This window comes from Agelaius phoeniceus, chromosome 6 (assembly GCF_051311805.1).
Source record: "Agelaius phoeniceus isolate bAgePho1 chromosome 6, bAgePho1.hap1, whole genome shotgun sequence".
Classification (NCBI taxonomy): domain Eukaryota; kingdom Metazoa; phylum Chordata; class Aves; order Passeriformes; family Icteridae; genus Agelaius; species Agelaius phoeniceus.
Genome location: NC_135270.1, coordinates 54,678,504 through 54,696,032, shown reverse-complemented (window position 1 = coordinate 54,696,032; position 17,529 = coordinate 54,678,504). Strand labels below are relative to the sequence as shown.

The following is a 17,529-nucleotide window of genomic DNA, read 5'->3' as shown; positions in this document are numbered from 1 at the left end:
TTGGGATCAATTTGCCTGACAGCTACCACATGGAAGGCACCCACTGACTTGCAGCTCTCTTGAAGAGGTACAAGCCCTCATTATCTGAAGGGAAAACTGGCTCTTTATTACACCCCTATTTAGAGACCAAGGCTCAGTTACAGGCAAGCTCATGAAGCAGCATTAAGTTTGCAAAGACAAGGACAGCTGTGACCATTGGGATCATTGTTGAAGGACACCAAGGTCCCAAATTAGGGATAGAGCTGTGCAGATGACACTCTCCTTGTGGCTGTTTCTGCTGACCCCACTGTTTGCTCCCAGTGTTGGGGCCATGTAACCCAGACATGATTCACCATGACTACAGTGAAATCTGCAAGCCTGCAGATGTCCCAGAGCTCTTTCAAGTAACAAAATGCCAATAAGAAGGAATTCCAGAAGAAATTCCCAAGTGTGACTGTGCAAAGCAGCTGTCCCAGAAGGAGAGATAAAAGAGGCTGGGAGCCTTCTCTTGCTTGGAGAAGGGAAGATTGAGGACAGCCTGACTGAGGTTTACAAAGTCATGGAGGTACTGAATAAATGGAATGAAAGCAAATACTCTGTACTGGGGTAGTGAACCCATGGAACCTGCTAGCATACAGAAGGCTGTGGAGCTAGAGGGTGTTTCAGGGTCAGAGAGGGTTTGGATAAATTCCTGAACAGCAGGTCCCTGAACAGATCAGACAGGTATGTGTCCCTGTGAATTCTCCAACTGGGCATGAGCAGACTGCAGAAAGCAGCCAGGCTCCACAGCTCTCCCTAAATACCATTTCCAGCTTCACTGCTGGAGACAGCCCTGGGCTAGACAGGCTGCAGCTGAGACCCAGCAGGATATTACTAATGTTCTTATCATTCCCATTCAATCTTTTCAAGAGAATCTTAGCATAACTAGCAACAGGAGGTTGTGCTATTCCCACATCCCCTATCAGTACTTCAGAGTCGTAGGGAGAGGCTGACAGGCCTCAAGGGGATGTCCATACAGCTACCTTGCATTAACAACCTCAACCTAGACCTTTCACAAGGCATCTCAAGGGCCACTCTCCCCTTCTTTATCCTTCCACTGCCACCTGACACCTAAAACAGCCTTGTACAACTTCTTCACCTTGTACAACTTCATCACCTTCTTTTTTAAGAAACACAAGAGACAGTTCTGAATGGCAGATCCATTATCTAACAACACCTAAAACACAGCAACAGACTCATGCCTATAGCACCTTTCAAATTCTTCCTTTGCATAAGGTATCACAAAAGAACAAACTCATACAGATTTGAAATAGAAGCAGCCATGCAAATTCAGAGGAGTTAACTCAGTTGTCTCTTTTCCAGGCTAAAAGGCACAGCTCCCTCAGCCTTGTCTCTTAAGAGAGATGCTCCAGTCCCCTCACCATCTTCACAGCCCCTCCATGGGACCCTCTCCAGGAGCACTGTGTCTTTCTGGAACAGAGGAGCCCAGAACTGGACACAGCACTCCAGATGTGGTCTCACCCAGGGCTGAGCAGAGGTCACCCGCCTTGATCTGCTGGCAATGCTCCTCCTGATGCAGTCCTCAATACCATTGGCCTTCTTGTTCACAAGGGCAGTGCTGGCTCAGGGTTAGCTTGTTGTCTACCAGGACTCCCAGAGCTGTTTTCTGTAGGTCAGCCCCCAGTCTGTACTGGTACATGGGGTTAAACCTCCCCAGCTGCAGAACCCTGCACTTGCTTTGGTTGAGTTTCATTATGTTCCTCTCTATCCACATTTCCAGCCTGTCCAGGTCTTGCTGGATGGCACAGCTGGCACTTTGTGGTAGCAGCCATTCCTCCTCAGCAAGCTTCCCAAGGTTGAGCACTGTCCCTCCATCCAGGGCATTGATGAATATGATGAAATAAACTGGAATCAGCACAGACCCACCCCTGGGGAACACCACTGGCTCCAGGGTTCCAGGTACTCTGCATCACTGATCACAACCAAGGCCCAGCACAGCACCTCTCCTCATTGGCTCTTCTGTCACTTGGAGAAGAAAATTATCATTAACACATTCCAGGAACCTCCTACATTGCTTATGCCCTGCTGTGTTGTCCCTCAAAAGGACCAGGACTTCTGAACATGAGGTTGTTCCTGCCTGTCTTTGGAGGACCTCATCCACTCAGTCTTCCTGGTTGGGCAGCTCACTCTCTATAATGTCACTGTGAAATTATCTCATCGTAGTTTTAAAGTTCTATTTATAAGTCTAGTAATCCCATCATTGATTACAGTGACTGTATTCAAATTATAAATCCATTAGCTGCTCAACAATGAAATAAAATCAATAATGCACGTAAATGGGAAAAAAGGAATTTAAATGCATACATTAATGTCACTTGAAGTAGTGCTATTTTATGCACCATCTCTAACAAAACTGTGTCACATCATTAGCAATAATGTGAAAAATCTTTTTCAATTAACAGAGCTGATTTGATGCTATGTTCACTAAAGTGGCAATCCATTCCATTAAACACACACATATGAAATGCTTGAAATATCTATGAACTCTATCCATACATCATAAATTCTCTCCTAAGTGCTGAAACACAAAAATAGATACATCATTTTCTATTTATGCTTTTCAAACCTCCTGTCAGAAGCTGCCAGGCAGGGCCCTTCAGTGACTCTAGCTGCAAGTAACAAAGAGCACCAATTTTTGCCCCACGCTCAGCCACAAAACAACAGGAGATGCTTTCACCAATGCTTGCACTGTGCACATCTCTCAACCATCTGAAGGCCCACACCCTCAACATGCCATCATTCCAGTAAACAGCCTGCTGAGAAAATGTCAAATTCAAAGCACTTTCCAAAAACAAAAAATAGATGATGTTCAAATACTATTCTACACAAGCAGGACAACTGGGCAGTCCTACCTGCATTCATCTGTACAAATCAGTTCCTTTCATGTACTATACAGACACCACTGCAAGACTTTCCCCTCCACCCCCCCTGCACACAACTAAGGTCTGAGCTCAGCCTGAATTTATTTGGTTTCTCTGCTGCATGAACTTCTGAAGCCAGAGGCATTATTCATCTGCAGCCCACCCTTAACCCATGTAGCCCATGCAACAGTAGCCTTGTAAAAGCTGTTCAAGCTGTTCTTTCTCAAATCTTGGATGACACCACTTCCAAGCTTCAGCCAAAAAGCATGAACCTTCCCTGCATGGCAACTTCTAGTCCTGGGGTGGCATGGGATGCACTGATTATCAGTTCACCAGAGGATTTATAGTGGAGCAAATTTAGAGCATAAATGGACTAGAATGAGGCAAGAGAAGCTGAAGGGAGCAAAGTGAACAGAAAAGGCCAAAGAAACAAGTTGAAAGGCAAGAGTAGAAAATTGAAGTATTTGGGGTATTTAGTGTAGCTTATGATACATTTGCCAGATGAGAGAATGCACTGTGGGCAAAGGTAAATCCAGTGGATTACCATTTCCACATAATCTCTGAAGTCTGCTTGTCTTAAATCTATCTCTGAAGAGTTACAGGTGAAGTCTGGGCAAACATTCCTTATTATTGCCTGCTGACTTCAGTTGTCAACTAAGGCAAGCATGGACTTGTTTCCTCATGAGAGTTGTAATAACAACTGCTTAGCCTGGAGGGGTGAAAGATCAAAAGAACTGCTTTCAGGTGGTAATGTGAGCCACAAGAGGGTCTGAGTCCTCAAAGAGTTACCCTGTCCCACAACTGTAAAACCAACACTATGGTGGAAGTGTCAAACACAATAAAAAGAAATGCAATCCACACCCTCACCCAAGAAAGGTTATTGGCTACAAGGTGGAAATGAGCCTTTCAGTTAACTCTTAGTATTTTTCCTGTATCACTCTGATGCCTGGAAATTTGTTAAAAAGTAACCTCATTTTCACCTTATCACCCTACACTGGGGACAATCTAGAATAGGACAGCACAAAGGTCCCAATAACTACACAAAGCAGAGGGTTATGCTTCCTGCTGCACGTTTAAGGCTGAATTCCCAACCCACTCTTCCCAAGGCAGTCTGCTCCCTGGCCGCTGGGGCAGGGTCTCACTGGCAGGGGCAGTGTTGTAACCCCACATCACACCCCTCCCTTTGCCAAGGCAGCAAAGCCCAAGGCAAGGCATGACTGCCCAGCTGACATGCAGCACCACAGCAAAGGTCTTTCCACGGGAACATAAATTGGGTTAGTATGAGAAAGCATTTAGTAACCTGGACTGAAAGGTTTCCTTCTGCTGCTGAGACTTGTTATGGAGAGTGACCAACACTAACTTTGAAAGGTAGTATTTTTTGCCACCCCCTTTTCCTTTATTTATTTACTTCCTCTACAAAAGCAGTGACACCAACACTACTGGAGCTAAAGAGAAAACAGAAGAGCCCCTGTGCAGTCCCTGCCTCACCATCTGTCTAACATTGACTTCTTGAGGATCAAGATGTTATACATGGAGTCCGAGGAATGTCCCAAAGCTCAAAGACATCCATATGTCTCACGGACAAGATTTATGGTCAATGCACTGTATTTTAATTGTTTCATTACAAAATATATTTCCCACATTGTATTAATAAAAGGTCACTGAGAAAGCTATCAAGTAGGGTTTTAAAAATTAATTTAAAAATCCATTTGGCATGACATTTATCAAAGTAAAAAAGTAAATGCTGGAAAGTAAATCTTGTCATTGTTCTGTTTTCCACAGTCAGCTTTTTATTGCATCTTTTAAACAAAATGTAAGTCAGCCTTGCTATAAACAAACAAAGAGGCTTTAAGGAAAGTCAACAGAGGCTGAACTACTCTCAGACAAAACCATCTGGTTTAGATTAGGGTAAGCAGAAGACTTACTCAAACTACAGGGAAGTTTGAATTGTGACTAAAATAACTCAGAGGTTTTTCACGTAAGACAAATAAACACAACTTCTTTAACTTCAGAGTCTATGCACCCATTTACATGTGCTGTGCTGTGGGTGAATCCTCCCTCTCTGAACTTCACAGACCCAAGCAATAAGCTCATACCTAAATTTAAATTTGTGAATACTCTCAGGAACATACATTTGATAATTTTACAATTTTGCATATATAGGCTTTAGAAGTTTTACTTAAGGCTCTTCAAATTTTTTAGTGCTCCAACTTTTTCAATTTCTTAATGGTGTGTTTTTAATATATTTTTAAATCCACTTACAAATTGTTAAGTGTTCAAGGAGCCACAATGCTTTGCCTTATAACCAGTGCCAACTGTACATGTTCAAGTAAGAAATACAGTGTGACGAGGATCTCATTTTGTGTAAGATGAAAGAAAATGCAATTTGCAAATAAGCCCTATTTCACTGAGAAGTCTTTATAGCACATGGCATGGCTACTTTAGCACTTTTATGCAGCATATAACACTGCATAATAATAACACACTCAATTTAAAATGTACAGTAAGACCTCTTTCTTTCTACAATACCCAATAAATGCAGATATTTCTAATAAGCGTACAAGGTATTTTCAGTGGTTTTAATGTTCTACCTCTCAGCCAGATTTCAACAACAGTTGAAAGCCCAACAACAGTTTGGGCTTTCTGGGAAGCCCAAACTCCCCTCAGTCCTCTCCTTTTGCATTAAACTGGATGTCAGTGCTTAGCACTGCTAATGGGTTTTTTTGATTTGAGTAGTAACCTTACAGTCGCTTGTCAGGTCAAGAACTGAAAACATCAATACAAAACTATTTATTAATTACAGTTGTCAGGCGTCCAGCACAAATCAGCTGCTTTACCCAGAGTTACACCAGCTCCCTCCCCTCCACTGTGTTCACTGTCTGCTCAGACAACTTATCACTGCTACTGATGATTATTTTTTGTAATTTTTCACAACGGGCCACTTGGGTAAAGCAGCTGATTACATCTTCACCTTTTGCACCTTGGTTGCAATCCTAGTCTTCCCCTCCCTGAACCTTCCTCCACATCCTTAATTACTGTTCCTCTTTACAGCTCCCAAAGCCCATGGTTATTATTTTCATTTGAGCAGCACCCACACTGCGCTTCAAACACACGTTCCTGTTCAAAAAATTTATAATCTATATAATGGATTTTTCACACTTGAACTCCAAACACATATTAAAAATTTACGATGTCCTGCACTTCTGACCCCCAACGTTCAGCCCAGAAGTGTTTTCACAACTGTAAGTGACATAACAAGGTAATACATGCTAGTTTGGGGAGGGAGATGAGAGGAGCAGAAATCAAATCTTTTTTTTTTCTCTCCACAGACAATTTCCCTACTGCCACTATTAGAACTAACCACGAATAAAAAATACAGATCCTGGAGAAATGTGTGCGGCTGCAAGGTCCCCTGAGGTTTGGCAGATGTACACTGGGGTGTATTTTCACACCTAGAAGGCACTGGGGACACAGTAGGCTGCATCCAAAATAGGATTCACTCCACATGACCTACCTGGGCTCCACCAGCACCAGCTGGAAGCCACAGGCACCCTTGGTGGACAAGGCAGGCCAAGAGAGACATCCAAGATGAGAAGGACAAAGCATCTCTGAAGTGCCTGTTGGTCTTCCACAGCCCCAAAGGAAGCCTCAGTAATTATGTTATAATAAATACCTGGGGTTTTGACAATTAAAAATACTTGAGATGAACTCCAGCCTTTACTTTTGTCTTCCCAGATTTGTAAAATTAATCATGCCCACTTCATATGCAGCAGTGAATTAAATCACTGGGAGGACGGGCATTGGGTAGAAGCCTCCCACCAGGGAGTTCAGCACCTGTTTCAAGTACCCTTTGGTAAGGAAAAAAGGTGCAAGTAAATACAGATTTCCATGGAGTATTTACAGGGTGGTCAAAATTACTGGTGTCACAACCAAGAGTGGAAACTCCCTGAGAAAAGAGCCATCCTTTACTTCTGCATTTGTGCAGTATGTTGCCTAAATGGGGGCTGAAGTCTTCAAAATCCAGTCACACTTAATAAATAGTACATTCAGTGCTGTTCTTTCTACTGCAGTAGTCCTGCTCCAGAATTTCTCTAGCCAGACCAGCTTTGCTCCACAAGACAGGAAGTATTACTAAAGACAGACATCACTAAAAGTATGTATAAGAACAGTTCTCTTCTGGGTTAATCTGAAACCCAAACTCTGTCTCTAACTTCAGAAAAGAAAAGACAAAATTTTCTCTCTAACCAGTAAAAAAAAAAAAAAAAAGTAAATAAACCAAATAAACTTTTCTAATAGGGAAGGAAGTTTAGATGTGAGAATTAATAGAACTGGGAAAATCCCAGTCTTTGAAAAATTGCGAAATTATGTAAGATAAGCGTTGGACAAGAATGTCCTGCAGTGGATACTATCCTAGACAAGGGCCAGACTAGCTGTTTCCTGAAATCTCTCCAATCCTGTTTCCTTCAACACCTGTGATTTCTCAGGGGAAGAGCGCAGGGGAAGCACTTTCTGCCTCACCCACCCAAACAACTTCATCAGACACAAGGCTCTTAACAATACACAAGGCAGTGGAAGAATTCCGACAGACACAAGAAGCACCATCAGGAAAGAGATGCACTCACAGTCTTCAGTAACTACATTTGGGTTTAAATGAATAAAATAAATAAAGAGAGAGGAGAGATAAAACAACTGAAGACTAGCTTCTCTCCAAAAACTGCTTATAAATCTAAATGATCCTTGCAGATGACTGGATCACATCCAAGCTGCCTCCAACACTCACAGTGTTTGTCCTTTCGTTAAAGGTCACTGTTTTCCAGGCTACTGAGTTTCTTTGCACATTTCTAAATCACACTTAAGCTCTGCTGCATGATACACATTTTTCCTTCACAGGGGTTAAATGAGGCAACAGTTTTATCTTAGAATAGCATAGTGGTTAGGGAAGACCACATCTATCAGTCAGCATGGTTAAGCAGGAAGAAATCTGTAGCTGGCTGTTACTGAATTATTTAGGACAAGAATAAGGGCAGGCAAAGAATGAGCAGACAAATGGAAATACTTCTGCTTTCAGAGTGCAGGCTTCTTAGCCTAGCAGCTTTCCCATTTTTCCTTCTCTATTTCTGTGATATACAATGAACTTAGAAGGCAATTTAAAGGTAACATCAGATACCATACATGGCCAAATTGATCCCTAATGCATGGAGCAGCATTTTAGAGAAAAGCTCTTATAGCAGAAGTTCCTTATAAACCATGAAGAGCTGAATGGGCCATTTTCCCTTTTCTTAGTGAGTGACCTGATGTCAGTAGAGATTCACTGGATTTAAATCCCTCAGAGGTGGAATTTATGTGAATTCACACGTTTCCTTAAGAGAGAAAAGTATGGGAGGCAGGAATCAAGTCTCCAAGCCTTTTCTGGAAGGAAGCACAAGTCAGCCTGAAAAAGTAATGTTGTTACACAGCAGCACTCAAATATTTATCTCTGATGATCTTGGAGCTCAACCAGCTGAAGCTACCAAGCAATATTAGGTAGTGTTTACATACAACAGCACATAAGGCATCATGTAAAATTTAAAGCTGCTTGGCACCAAAATACCTAATCTCACAAGGTCTGTCAGGTCATCTTTAAGTGAAAACCTTTACTTCAAATTGTACACATTTCATTATTACACACACTCCCCCATTCACTACCTGAAAACTGGTCAGGAATAAATCTCAGTCAAAACCAGCCATGTACTGTATCCTCCTTCTTAGCACAGTCCCATAGATAGGCACATCATGAATTTGCTTTTAAAGGTAATGTGCACCTCTACAAAGCTTTCCCATTTCCCACAAGAGTTCTTACAATCACAGAGAATACAGGGAAACAACATCAAGGCTGAAAATCCAAGTGCAGTGACATTTACAGGCATGTGGCTCTAAAGCAACCTCCTGAGCCCCTTCCTCAGCAGCAAAAGTTGTGCAACACATCTAAGCTGCAGATTAATGCTGTGCATCACAGTCCATCAACAGCAACTGCTGAACTGCACACAGTCTTGGAAGCTCTGCACTAGACTTGAGGGTCAAGTTCACCTTTGATATAATCCCATGAAGCTCCCAGAGCTTCATGTGTGACAAACTTGGCCTTTTGTGTTTTTCTAAAGGAGTTACCAGGTACGTGACAGACAAATAGCATCACCTGCATACATGAAGCTAAAATAGGTGCAAAAACATCTGAGGAAAGGATTTCACCATGTGAGATAAGAAAGCAAATTCCTCATGACATCTGATAGAACATCTTCCAAAGCTCTTTAACTCTCTTTAGCTCTTGAAACACGGCTTAGAATACCATTAGCTGATCCCCACAAAGATAAACATGTACAGATCTCAAATTTTATCTGTATCCCTCTGTATGTCCACACACATGCAAACAAAACCAAGGCAGCTGAATTATCACTACTTACTAGACAAGCCTGAGGCAGGAAGCTGTTCACTCTGGAGATACTCCACATGCCCTCGAGGTACTGCTGAGCTTGGATGGTGACAGAGCTCAGGGCACCACTGAGGCCGCTGGGGGCCACCGTCACTTGAACGCTGGAGTTGGGAAAACCGCCCACGCCTTGAGACCATCCCAGTCCTTTCTTCCTCTCTGCAGCAGAGAAGAGATTGGGAGACTTCCCAGGCTGCCTGCCCACCTGCCCAGCAAGGAGGGGCAGGTCCCTCTGGGAAGAGACAGTGACCATCCTGGGTACCATGCTGGTCACGGCCCCGGCGCCGGGCGGGAGGTCAGGCATCTCTGGGTAGCTGGTTTGGCTGAGGGTGTGCATCATCTGAATGGCTTCCTGCTTCAGCTGATTCAAGTGAGTGGCACAGGTTTCACATCTGCTCTCTCCTTCATTCCTGTTTTTCTGTAAGTAGTCAGGCACTTGAAGCTTGTCAAAAATTAAAGCTGATAATCGTGGGTCCTAAAGAAGGGGAGAAAGGGGGGGAAAACATAGTCAGTTGAAGTGATGCAGAAGGATAAAAACAAGAGGAAAAATGAAAGTTCTCTGATTTGCTCTCCACTCACGGAAGTACTTTAAATCTGTTCTGTAACTCTCAGCATTTTTTCTGCTGAATACCCTAACAGGCCCACAGTGGATTAATAAACCAAAAGTGAATTCATTTGTATTAGACCCAGCATGAAAATTATCATCAGAATTAAACAGTGGAGCTGCGGTGTTCTTGATAACTGCTCATTCTTCTAATTAACTCTCCTTTGGAGACATCTACAGCACCCGTGTTTCCCATGCTCAGGAACAATGTTAGTTGAGATGCTGAACCTACAAATATCGTAACTTGATTCAAAGGCATACCACCATCAGAAACCAAGGAAAATTAGACTGAAAGTATTTTGAAAAATTAATTCATGACCTGGTAAATGTCCTGCTGCCCTTACCCTCAGAAATGATGAATCAAGGGGCATAAAAGCCAGTTTACATGGTGCTGCCCACAGGACTGTTACTTCTGATCTTTGCAACCCAGATCATTGCAATATTCCCTTCTGCTACAGTTGCTTTAATGAGAAATAGATTTGAGCCTACAGCCATGTGTGAAGGTGTGACAATGTGCACACTAAGACGCTGATTTAAAAGCAACACCTATTTTGTTTCCACAGAGCAATTCCCCACCAGCCCTTGGCTAGTTCATTTTAAGGCTGCTAAGACATTTTAAAACCCAGCACTGTGTTTCCACTTCAGAGATAGAGTTACCTATCTCCTGCAACACACAAACGCCCTCCCATCCCAGGCCTGCTACTGAAAAGATTAGTCAAGAGATTAAACCCAGCCCTGTCGTAAATCTGCTATCGAGCCTAACACCAGGCAGTAAAACTGACCCAACTTCACACACCCTCATAGAGCTCTCTAAACAATTAAGGTTTTAATGAAATCACAGCACAGCCAAAGGTTTATTTGTATAATTATTTTAAATGAAAATATTTAATTTTCTTGTTAATAAGTAGGACACACATAGCTGGTAAATCAGCCATCCAACATATGCTGGGGATATCCCCAGATTGGCACTTGTTTTTAAAAATGTATTACTTTATGCCAAGCTGCAATTGCTCTCTAGGAAATGAATGTGCTATTAGAAAACTCATTCTGGTTTTAATTACAATGCACATCAATAAAACTCTTTAAAGAAGTCTTGGCACTGGTACTTTGGCTTTGCTCTGAATTCAGAAAGTACTAAAACACTGCTTAACTTCTGCAGCAGCAGTACAGAATTTATCTCATGTTCAGCTGTTGGACTACTCCTGCAATAGTTTCAATGATCTCACGAGACACAGTACAGTGTGGATAGAAACCACTGTAAGTATATCTAGTATCACATTATTCCACAGCCAAAAGCCATTAATCAAAGTTGGTCTTTCTGCAATAATCTAAATTATTGTTTATTGACTTAAAATTAAAAATACTTCTGAGGCTAAGAAAAGCTTCTCCTGGCAGTGGCTGAACAATAAATTGATTCACAATAGTGAATCAGCATAAAAAGTGAAGTGAAAGACACTGTTTCATTTTTGTCTCTTCTCTTTATTGAGGTTTAGATCCTGCTAAAAATGCCTTTGAAGTTGCACCATTTGCTTACCCTCATGAGGAAGAAAATTCTTTCCCACCAAACCTCCCAGAAGATGGTAATACTAAATTAAGAGATATTAGTCATGAAAAAAAAGTAATTAATATTTTAGAAACTTTTTTCTATCCCTTCAGCAGAAAGTGCTATTGGTTAGACTTTAAAAAAAAAAAACACAGAGACTCAGTTCTGCAAGCTTTATTTAGCCTCGGGTAAAACAAAGGCCATGCAGTCTATCTCCCAAGAAAAACAAACAGCACCGTGCTCAGTGCTCCTCAGAAACTCCTCCAAGGGAAGAGAGCCCTCTGAGCAAATACTTGCTGAGGCTGACACACAGCTTCTATTCACAGAGCCCCAAAATACACCACCTTCCAGCACTGGGTGCCCCATCTGCACCAGGCACATCCCTGGGCTCGCTCCTTTGAACCAAGCTGGGCACACAAGGAAGCACCTGCACGTCCCCACTGCATGAGCCTCATCTGGCAATGCTTAAATTGCTATCAAATGTCAAAAGTTTCAAATAAGCAATTAAAGCGAATTACTAGGTGAAACAGGCTTCTCATTTAAAAGAAATTACTTCTTTTGATGTAAAGAAAATTAATGACCCCAATTCTAGCTCCATAAACACAGTTTACAGCATAAGGCAGATCAGAGTCGGGCTTGTCTCGCAGTTACAAAGAAATCAAGTTGATGTCATATTAAAGGGGGGAACAAAAATAAATTTTAAAAAAATATATATTTAGAAAATTGCACAGAGCAAAGCTTATAGGCACATAGCATGCCAAATTTAAACCTCACAGGTTATTTATAGTAAAAGAAAAAGGCATCTCATTTCCAACGCTTATGTTTTGCCAAGCTTTACAAGGAGCCTCTTAACCCACACATCCAGCCTCTGTGACCCGCAGCTGGCATTGTGGCCAACCTTCTCCAGTTGTGGAGAACCTTCTCCACCTCAGTAAGGGCCCAGCTGGATAGTTAGATTACTTTTATTTTTCCACTCTGAGAGACAAAAACACCTGGCTAATGGTTGGGCGTGAAGGCCAGAGGAAACACAAGTTACTGTTAAAAACATTAACCATAACTTAAAAGTTTAGCCAGCCCCATTAAAGAGGTTTTCCTGCCCAGTGACAATGCCTGGTGCTGGGGAGCCCCTGCTTCAGCAGCTCACACCCTAACAAGGCTGGGCTGGGAGTTACACTCTCGTGTTTAACAGAGGGAAGAAATAAAACCTGAGTGACCAAATGTGTGACACACACGTGGGAGGGGTGAAGCAGCCAAAGGCATCCATCCTTGCTGCAGCTCCAGCAGCAGACAGGCCAGCCAAACAAAGGGGGGGTGCAAATTGCTGAGGGCAATGGCACAAAAATTAAACATACAAAACACAAGCCTCTGTTCCAAACACTGCTCCAAAACCTCTTTAGTCTGCTGTGCTACAAAGAACATGACTCTTTTGTTCCTCCACAGCATAAATAAACTATGCTGTCTTTGTCACACCTACTTTCCAAATGCTCTTCTTTCCTCCTGAACAAGCAGGATAAGCAGAATACTGTGATGCTGTAACATTCACAGCTTCCCCTCCCACTGCAGAAACCAAAACCCTAATTTCAGACTCAGCTTTTAACTTTTGCATACAAATTTTAGATATTCAAACATCACAGACTGTTAGAATAGTAAAATAAATGGTCCCACTAGGAACTGAGGAGCCCAGCAGCCCCCAGCAAGGTCAGGGCATGAGATAATTGCATGTCCTTATATGAGGACAAATTTCCTGAATGCTTGAATGTACCACTGCTTTTCAGCAAGCAGTTCTTACAGACACAAGCCAGCTGCAAACTGCTGCAGGGAGCTTAGAGACACACATGCAAACTGCCCACAGGAGAGGGGCTCACAGAAATGGTCTGCACGTTCAGCATGGCAAACTTGGAAAACCAGGACTGTGCTCCCGCTAGAACACTGGCAAAATGCTCATTTCCTTCAGCACTGGAGCATTTAGCCCAAAGCCTGCCTCCAGGCTTTACTCTGAAACCAGGAGAAGGGAAAAGGAGCACAGACTTGAAAGCACATCAGAAGTTGCTACTTGCAACAGCGAGAAGGAAACAGTCTGTGATGGAGGTTTCCCTCTCTGATGTAAGAGCTCAGCTCTGCTGCCTCCACACGAAAGCAAGGAGGACCCTGCAGGGACTCAGCTGTGGGGTAGCATGTGGGGCACACAAACAAAACCCACATTTCACAACTGCAAAATACCACATGCCCAGACCACTGCCCTTGAAACTACAGACATAACTCACAGCAACTGGGACGTGGCCAGAGGCCAATACCACCAAAAATCCCTGCTACAGCTTAGACACCAAAGTCACAGCCAGGTTTTCAAAGTACGAAACATCAAATAACCTTCCTGGACCTGAACTATTCTGAGAACTTGAAGCAGTTTGTAAGTGAAAACTGCACTTAAATTACTTTGAAATCATAGCTCAATCTGTAATTTCCCATATACTTAGAGTTAGCAGTTACATTTTCTGTTCAACTAACAAGAATGAATAGAGAGGTTTTTCCCACTGAAAAAGAGAAACAAAGATAAAAGCTTTGAATCTTACCTGCAGCTACTGACTTCTAACTCCCCAACTAAGCAAGAGAAGAGGAGGCAGCACAGCATCTGGATTCTCACTTAAGAAGTCCCTGAAGTAATACCCACCCATCTGTAACCTAATCCTTTCAGAGAGGAACTATGCACAGAGTGTGAACAAACGATGACGAACAAATGATGAAAAGTCAAATTGCCAACAACCATCCTCAGTAATTACCCACAATTTTGCCTGGCACTGCTTTCTGCAGTGAGAGTGTATCCAGAGCAGTATTCTGAATTGAATTAAAGTCTTGATATAAATATAATTTAAGAGAAAGAAGAATCATTGAATGTCACATTGAAATATATAATTAAATACAGATTGAGGTGAAAAACATATTAAAAAGATGCTTTTGGAGAAAGGAATGTACTATCCCAGTGCACAAGAATCAATGTTAATGATTTTTTGTCTTAATTGTCCTTCCAGATCTCTGCCATGCTGCTTACAAATTAGTTTTTATCTTACAAGACATTGTGAAATATTCCCTTGTATCTTCTATATTGACAAATACCTAGAAGGCTGATGCCTGCTTTCAACTATATAGCAGTCATTGTGAAAACAAACAAACAAAAAAAGCAAGCACTACATTCAGCAAACCCGGAGAGTGTTCAATGCAATCAAGGGGGGAAAAAAAACAATTCTAATGATTTTTTTTTTTTTAGAGAAGTTTCCAACTATCTGACTAATCTCAAGGGATTGAAAATATGAGCTTTAAGTCTTCAAGTAACCCATGTTGTTAATTCATTCAGTCACTGACCTCATCTTATCAGAATATAAACAATCAAGGAAAAACAAACACATGAAGCTTTCACAAAAACAGAATTCACCTGAAGTCCCAACTCCTGGGAGTTAAGGGTATCTGGAACCTGCAGTGTAACTTCACTGTCCTTGAAAACATTCCTCTGAACAAGCAGGAAAGCAATCCACATTTCCAAAGTGAACAATATGTGCAGGAATTAGGAAAAAAGTAGATACATTTTTAAGGCCTAATTCCATTCGGTCCCCTTACAGTAATGTCTCACTACCTTTAGGTGGAAGGTTAATTTAAGCCAGTGGGCTGTGGCCATCCTCCCATTCTATCTCCTAGCAGGATTTCTTTAAGTCTCAATCCCATTATTCTGTTTCCAGCCACAACCTGAGGTAGTGCACACAGACATATCCCCCTGACTCTACCCAGCTGAGACTCAACCCAATTTCTTTTCATCTCTGGCATCCCAAAGAGTTTCGGGAAAAAAAAAATAAAAATCCAAGCACATCTTCTTACTTATATAAAAAAAATCACAGGGTATCTCTTTTAAACAGGGCCCATCTTTCTAACAAAAGCCAGGCAATAGGATAAATCTGCTCAGAACCGCGTGACCCCGCACTAAAAACGACTGCGCCGTGTTCAGTTATTGGGCAGCTCCACTGAACTCTATTTATTTCCATTTCCTGCCCACTTTAATGTACTTCAGTGGCCTGCAGTAAAGTTAAAGCAATAGGTGTCTGTCATAAAGATGAATGGTGCTATTGGAATGCATAATACAGTGGAAAGAGGAAATGAGAGCAATCTGGTTTATTTACATCTCAGGCTCCCATCAGCACCTCAGCCCACCTCCCAATGGCCTCAGCTGCCTTTCCTGTTATCTTGCTGTATAGTCCCCGGCAATGAGTTGGCTTTTAACCTCTCAGAACCAGAGGGGATGAGCTGATCTACCAGATTTGCTTTCATGAGCTGGCAGAGTAGTGGAGCAAACAGCCATGCAGTGTGTTCAGTGCAAAGAAAACAACATAAAGGTAGTGGTTGCCATTTAAATTAATTAAAAGACACAAGCAAAACAAAAGACCCCAAAGAGATCTGCTATCACCGGTAAATTTAGATCAACACACAGGAACCTGACTACTTCTGAAAAACAGTAATTACTGTTTCACAAAATATTACTTTTAATCTTCTTTCTTTACAATCTAATTAAACAGATATTTTACTTGCCTTTGCAAAATGTTTTTCTTAATTTCATCCAATTTTAACATTTGGTGTGTTCTATAAACTACACATCCAAACTAGTATGCAATTTTATGCTTATTTTTAATAGTGTATGACTTCATTTAAAATTTATGACTTTTAATTTGCATGTTTATTGTTGGTTTTAAGTAATCTTTTAATTTTCCCTCTTGGCTCTGAGGCTTACTATAACTTCACAATGTAAATTCAGTACTAATTTTGTTCATGTGAAAACACCATCTTCCAGCACACGTTGTGTCTTTTTTAATTTCCCTCTTATTTCTTTTATAAACCTTCAGAAAAGTATTATCACTTGGAACAGCAGCAAGTATGTGTAGAAACAGTTGCATATCTATCACCACACAATACTTGGTGTCTAAATGCCTTTGTTTGATTCTACTTTCAGAAATAACCACTTGGATGAAGCTGACTTTCAGAAATTCAGACAAAATCCTCTTACAGAAATTAGACACTTTTGTTTAAAAGATAGAGGTTTCCATCCCTAATTATTTTTTCTTTGAAACCAGGGAATAAATTTTCGTTAGCCTATGAGCACAGTAAACCAGATTATAAAAACTCTGCCTGTTAGAGTCACAACTGCATAAAAAGTCACAATTTCTCTTTCCTCCTCAAAGCAACCAAGGGCTCATGGGTTAGAACAGCTACTTGGGAAATTAATGCTGATTTCATCACACTGAATGCCACCAACCCCACATACAGTTTGAGCTCAGTGAGGCTGCCCAGATAATAGAACAGCTCTAAATTTCAGCAAAGGGATGAAAATCAGAGCAGAGCAGCACTTCACAGAAACATGCTGCCTTGTCAAAATGCCTCAGAAACACCACCTCTTAATATCATTTTATGGGAAACAAAAGGCTCTTCCTACTATTAAAATTCAGTCAACACATTCTGTGTTTCCAGAATTACAAATTGCACTGTGAGCCTGGTGAAAAGGACTCCCTCACTGATGAACTCTGACCAGCAACCCAGCCCAGCCAGCCCAGTGCACTGGGAGAGGAGTCACGCCCCAGATGAGACCTTCAGCATCTCTAAATGATCATAACTTCATTGTCCCAGGAGAACCGTGCCCATTTGTATCAGACAGACCTCTGAGGAGGGAGGTCAAAAACAGCTGGACACCAGCCACAGTGAAGGCAACTCTAACTTAGAAAGACTGCATAGGAAAAAGAAAAAAATTGCTTGGAACACCCCTCTGTGTATGAACCCTACCACTGCTTCAGCCCAACCATCTGAATCCAATTAACAGAGCACTGAGTGGCAGAAGTTAGGGAGTGGACACATTTTCCAAATGAACATCATTAGCATAATGTAGATTTAAAATCAACTATGGAAACCAGCACTTGGCATTGGATCACACTCTCTTAGTGTCTCATTCACTTGCTCATTTTATCAATTATTTGGTAAATGAATACTTGAA

The 17,529-nt window shown here is 41.7% G+C and overlaps 1 protein-coding gene across 4 annotated transcripts in view; it reads right to left on the bottom strand.

The window, feature by feature from the left end:
• Nucleotides 1-17,529, bottom strand: part of KIF26A (kinesin family member 26A) — a 96,563-nt gene that overhangs the window by 53,944 nt on the left and 25,090 nt on the right. For all 4 annotated transcript variants that reach the window (XM_077180764.1, XM_054634940.2, XM_077180762.1 and 1 more), the window contains exon 3: nucleotides 9,338-9,838. In XM_077180764.1, coding sequence (XP_077036879.1) covers nucleotides 9,338-9,838 — 501 coding nt within the window. The remainder of the gene's footprint in view (nucleotides 1-9,337; nucleotides 9,839-17,529) is intronic.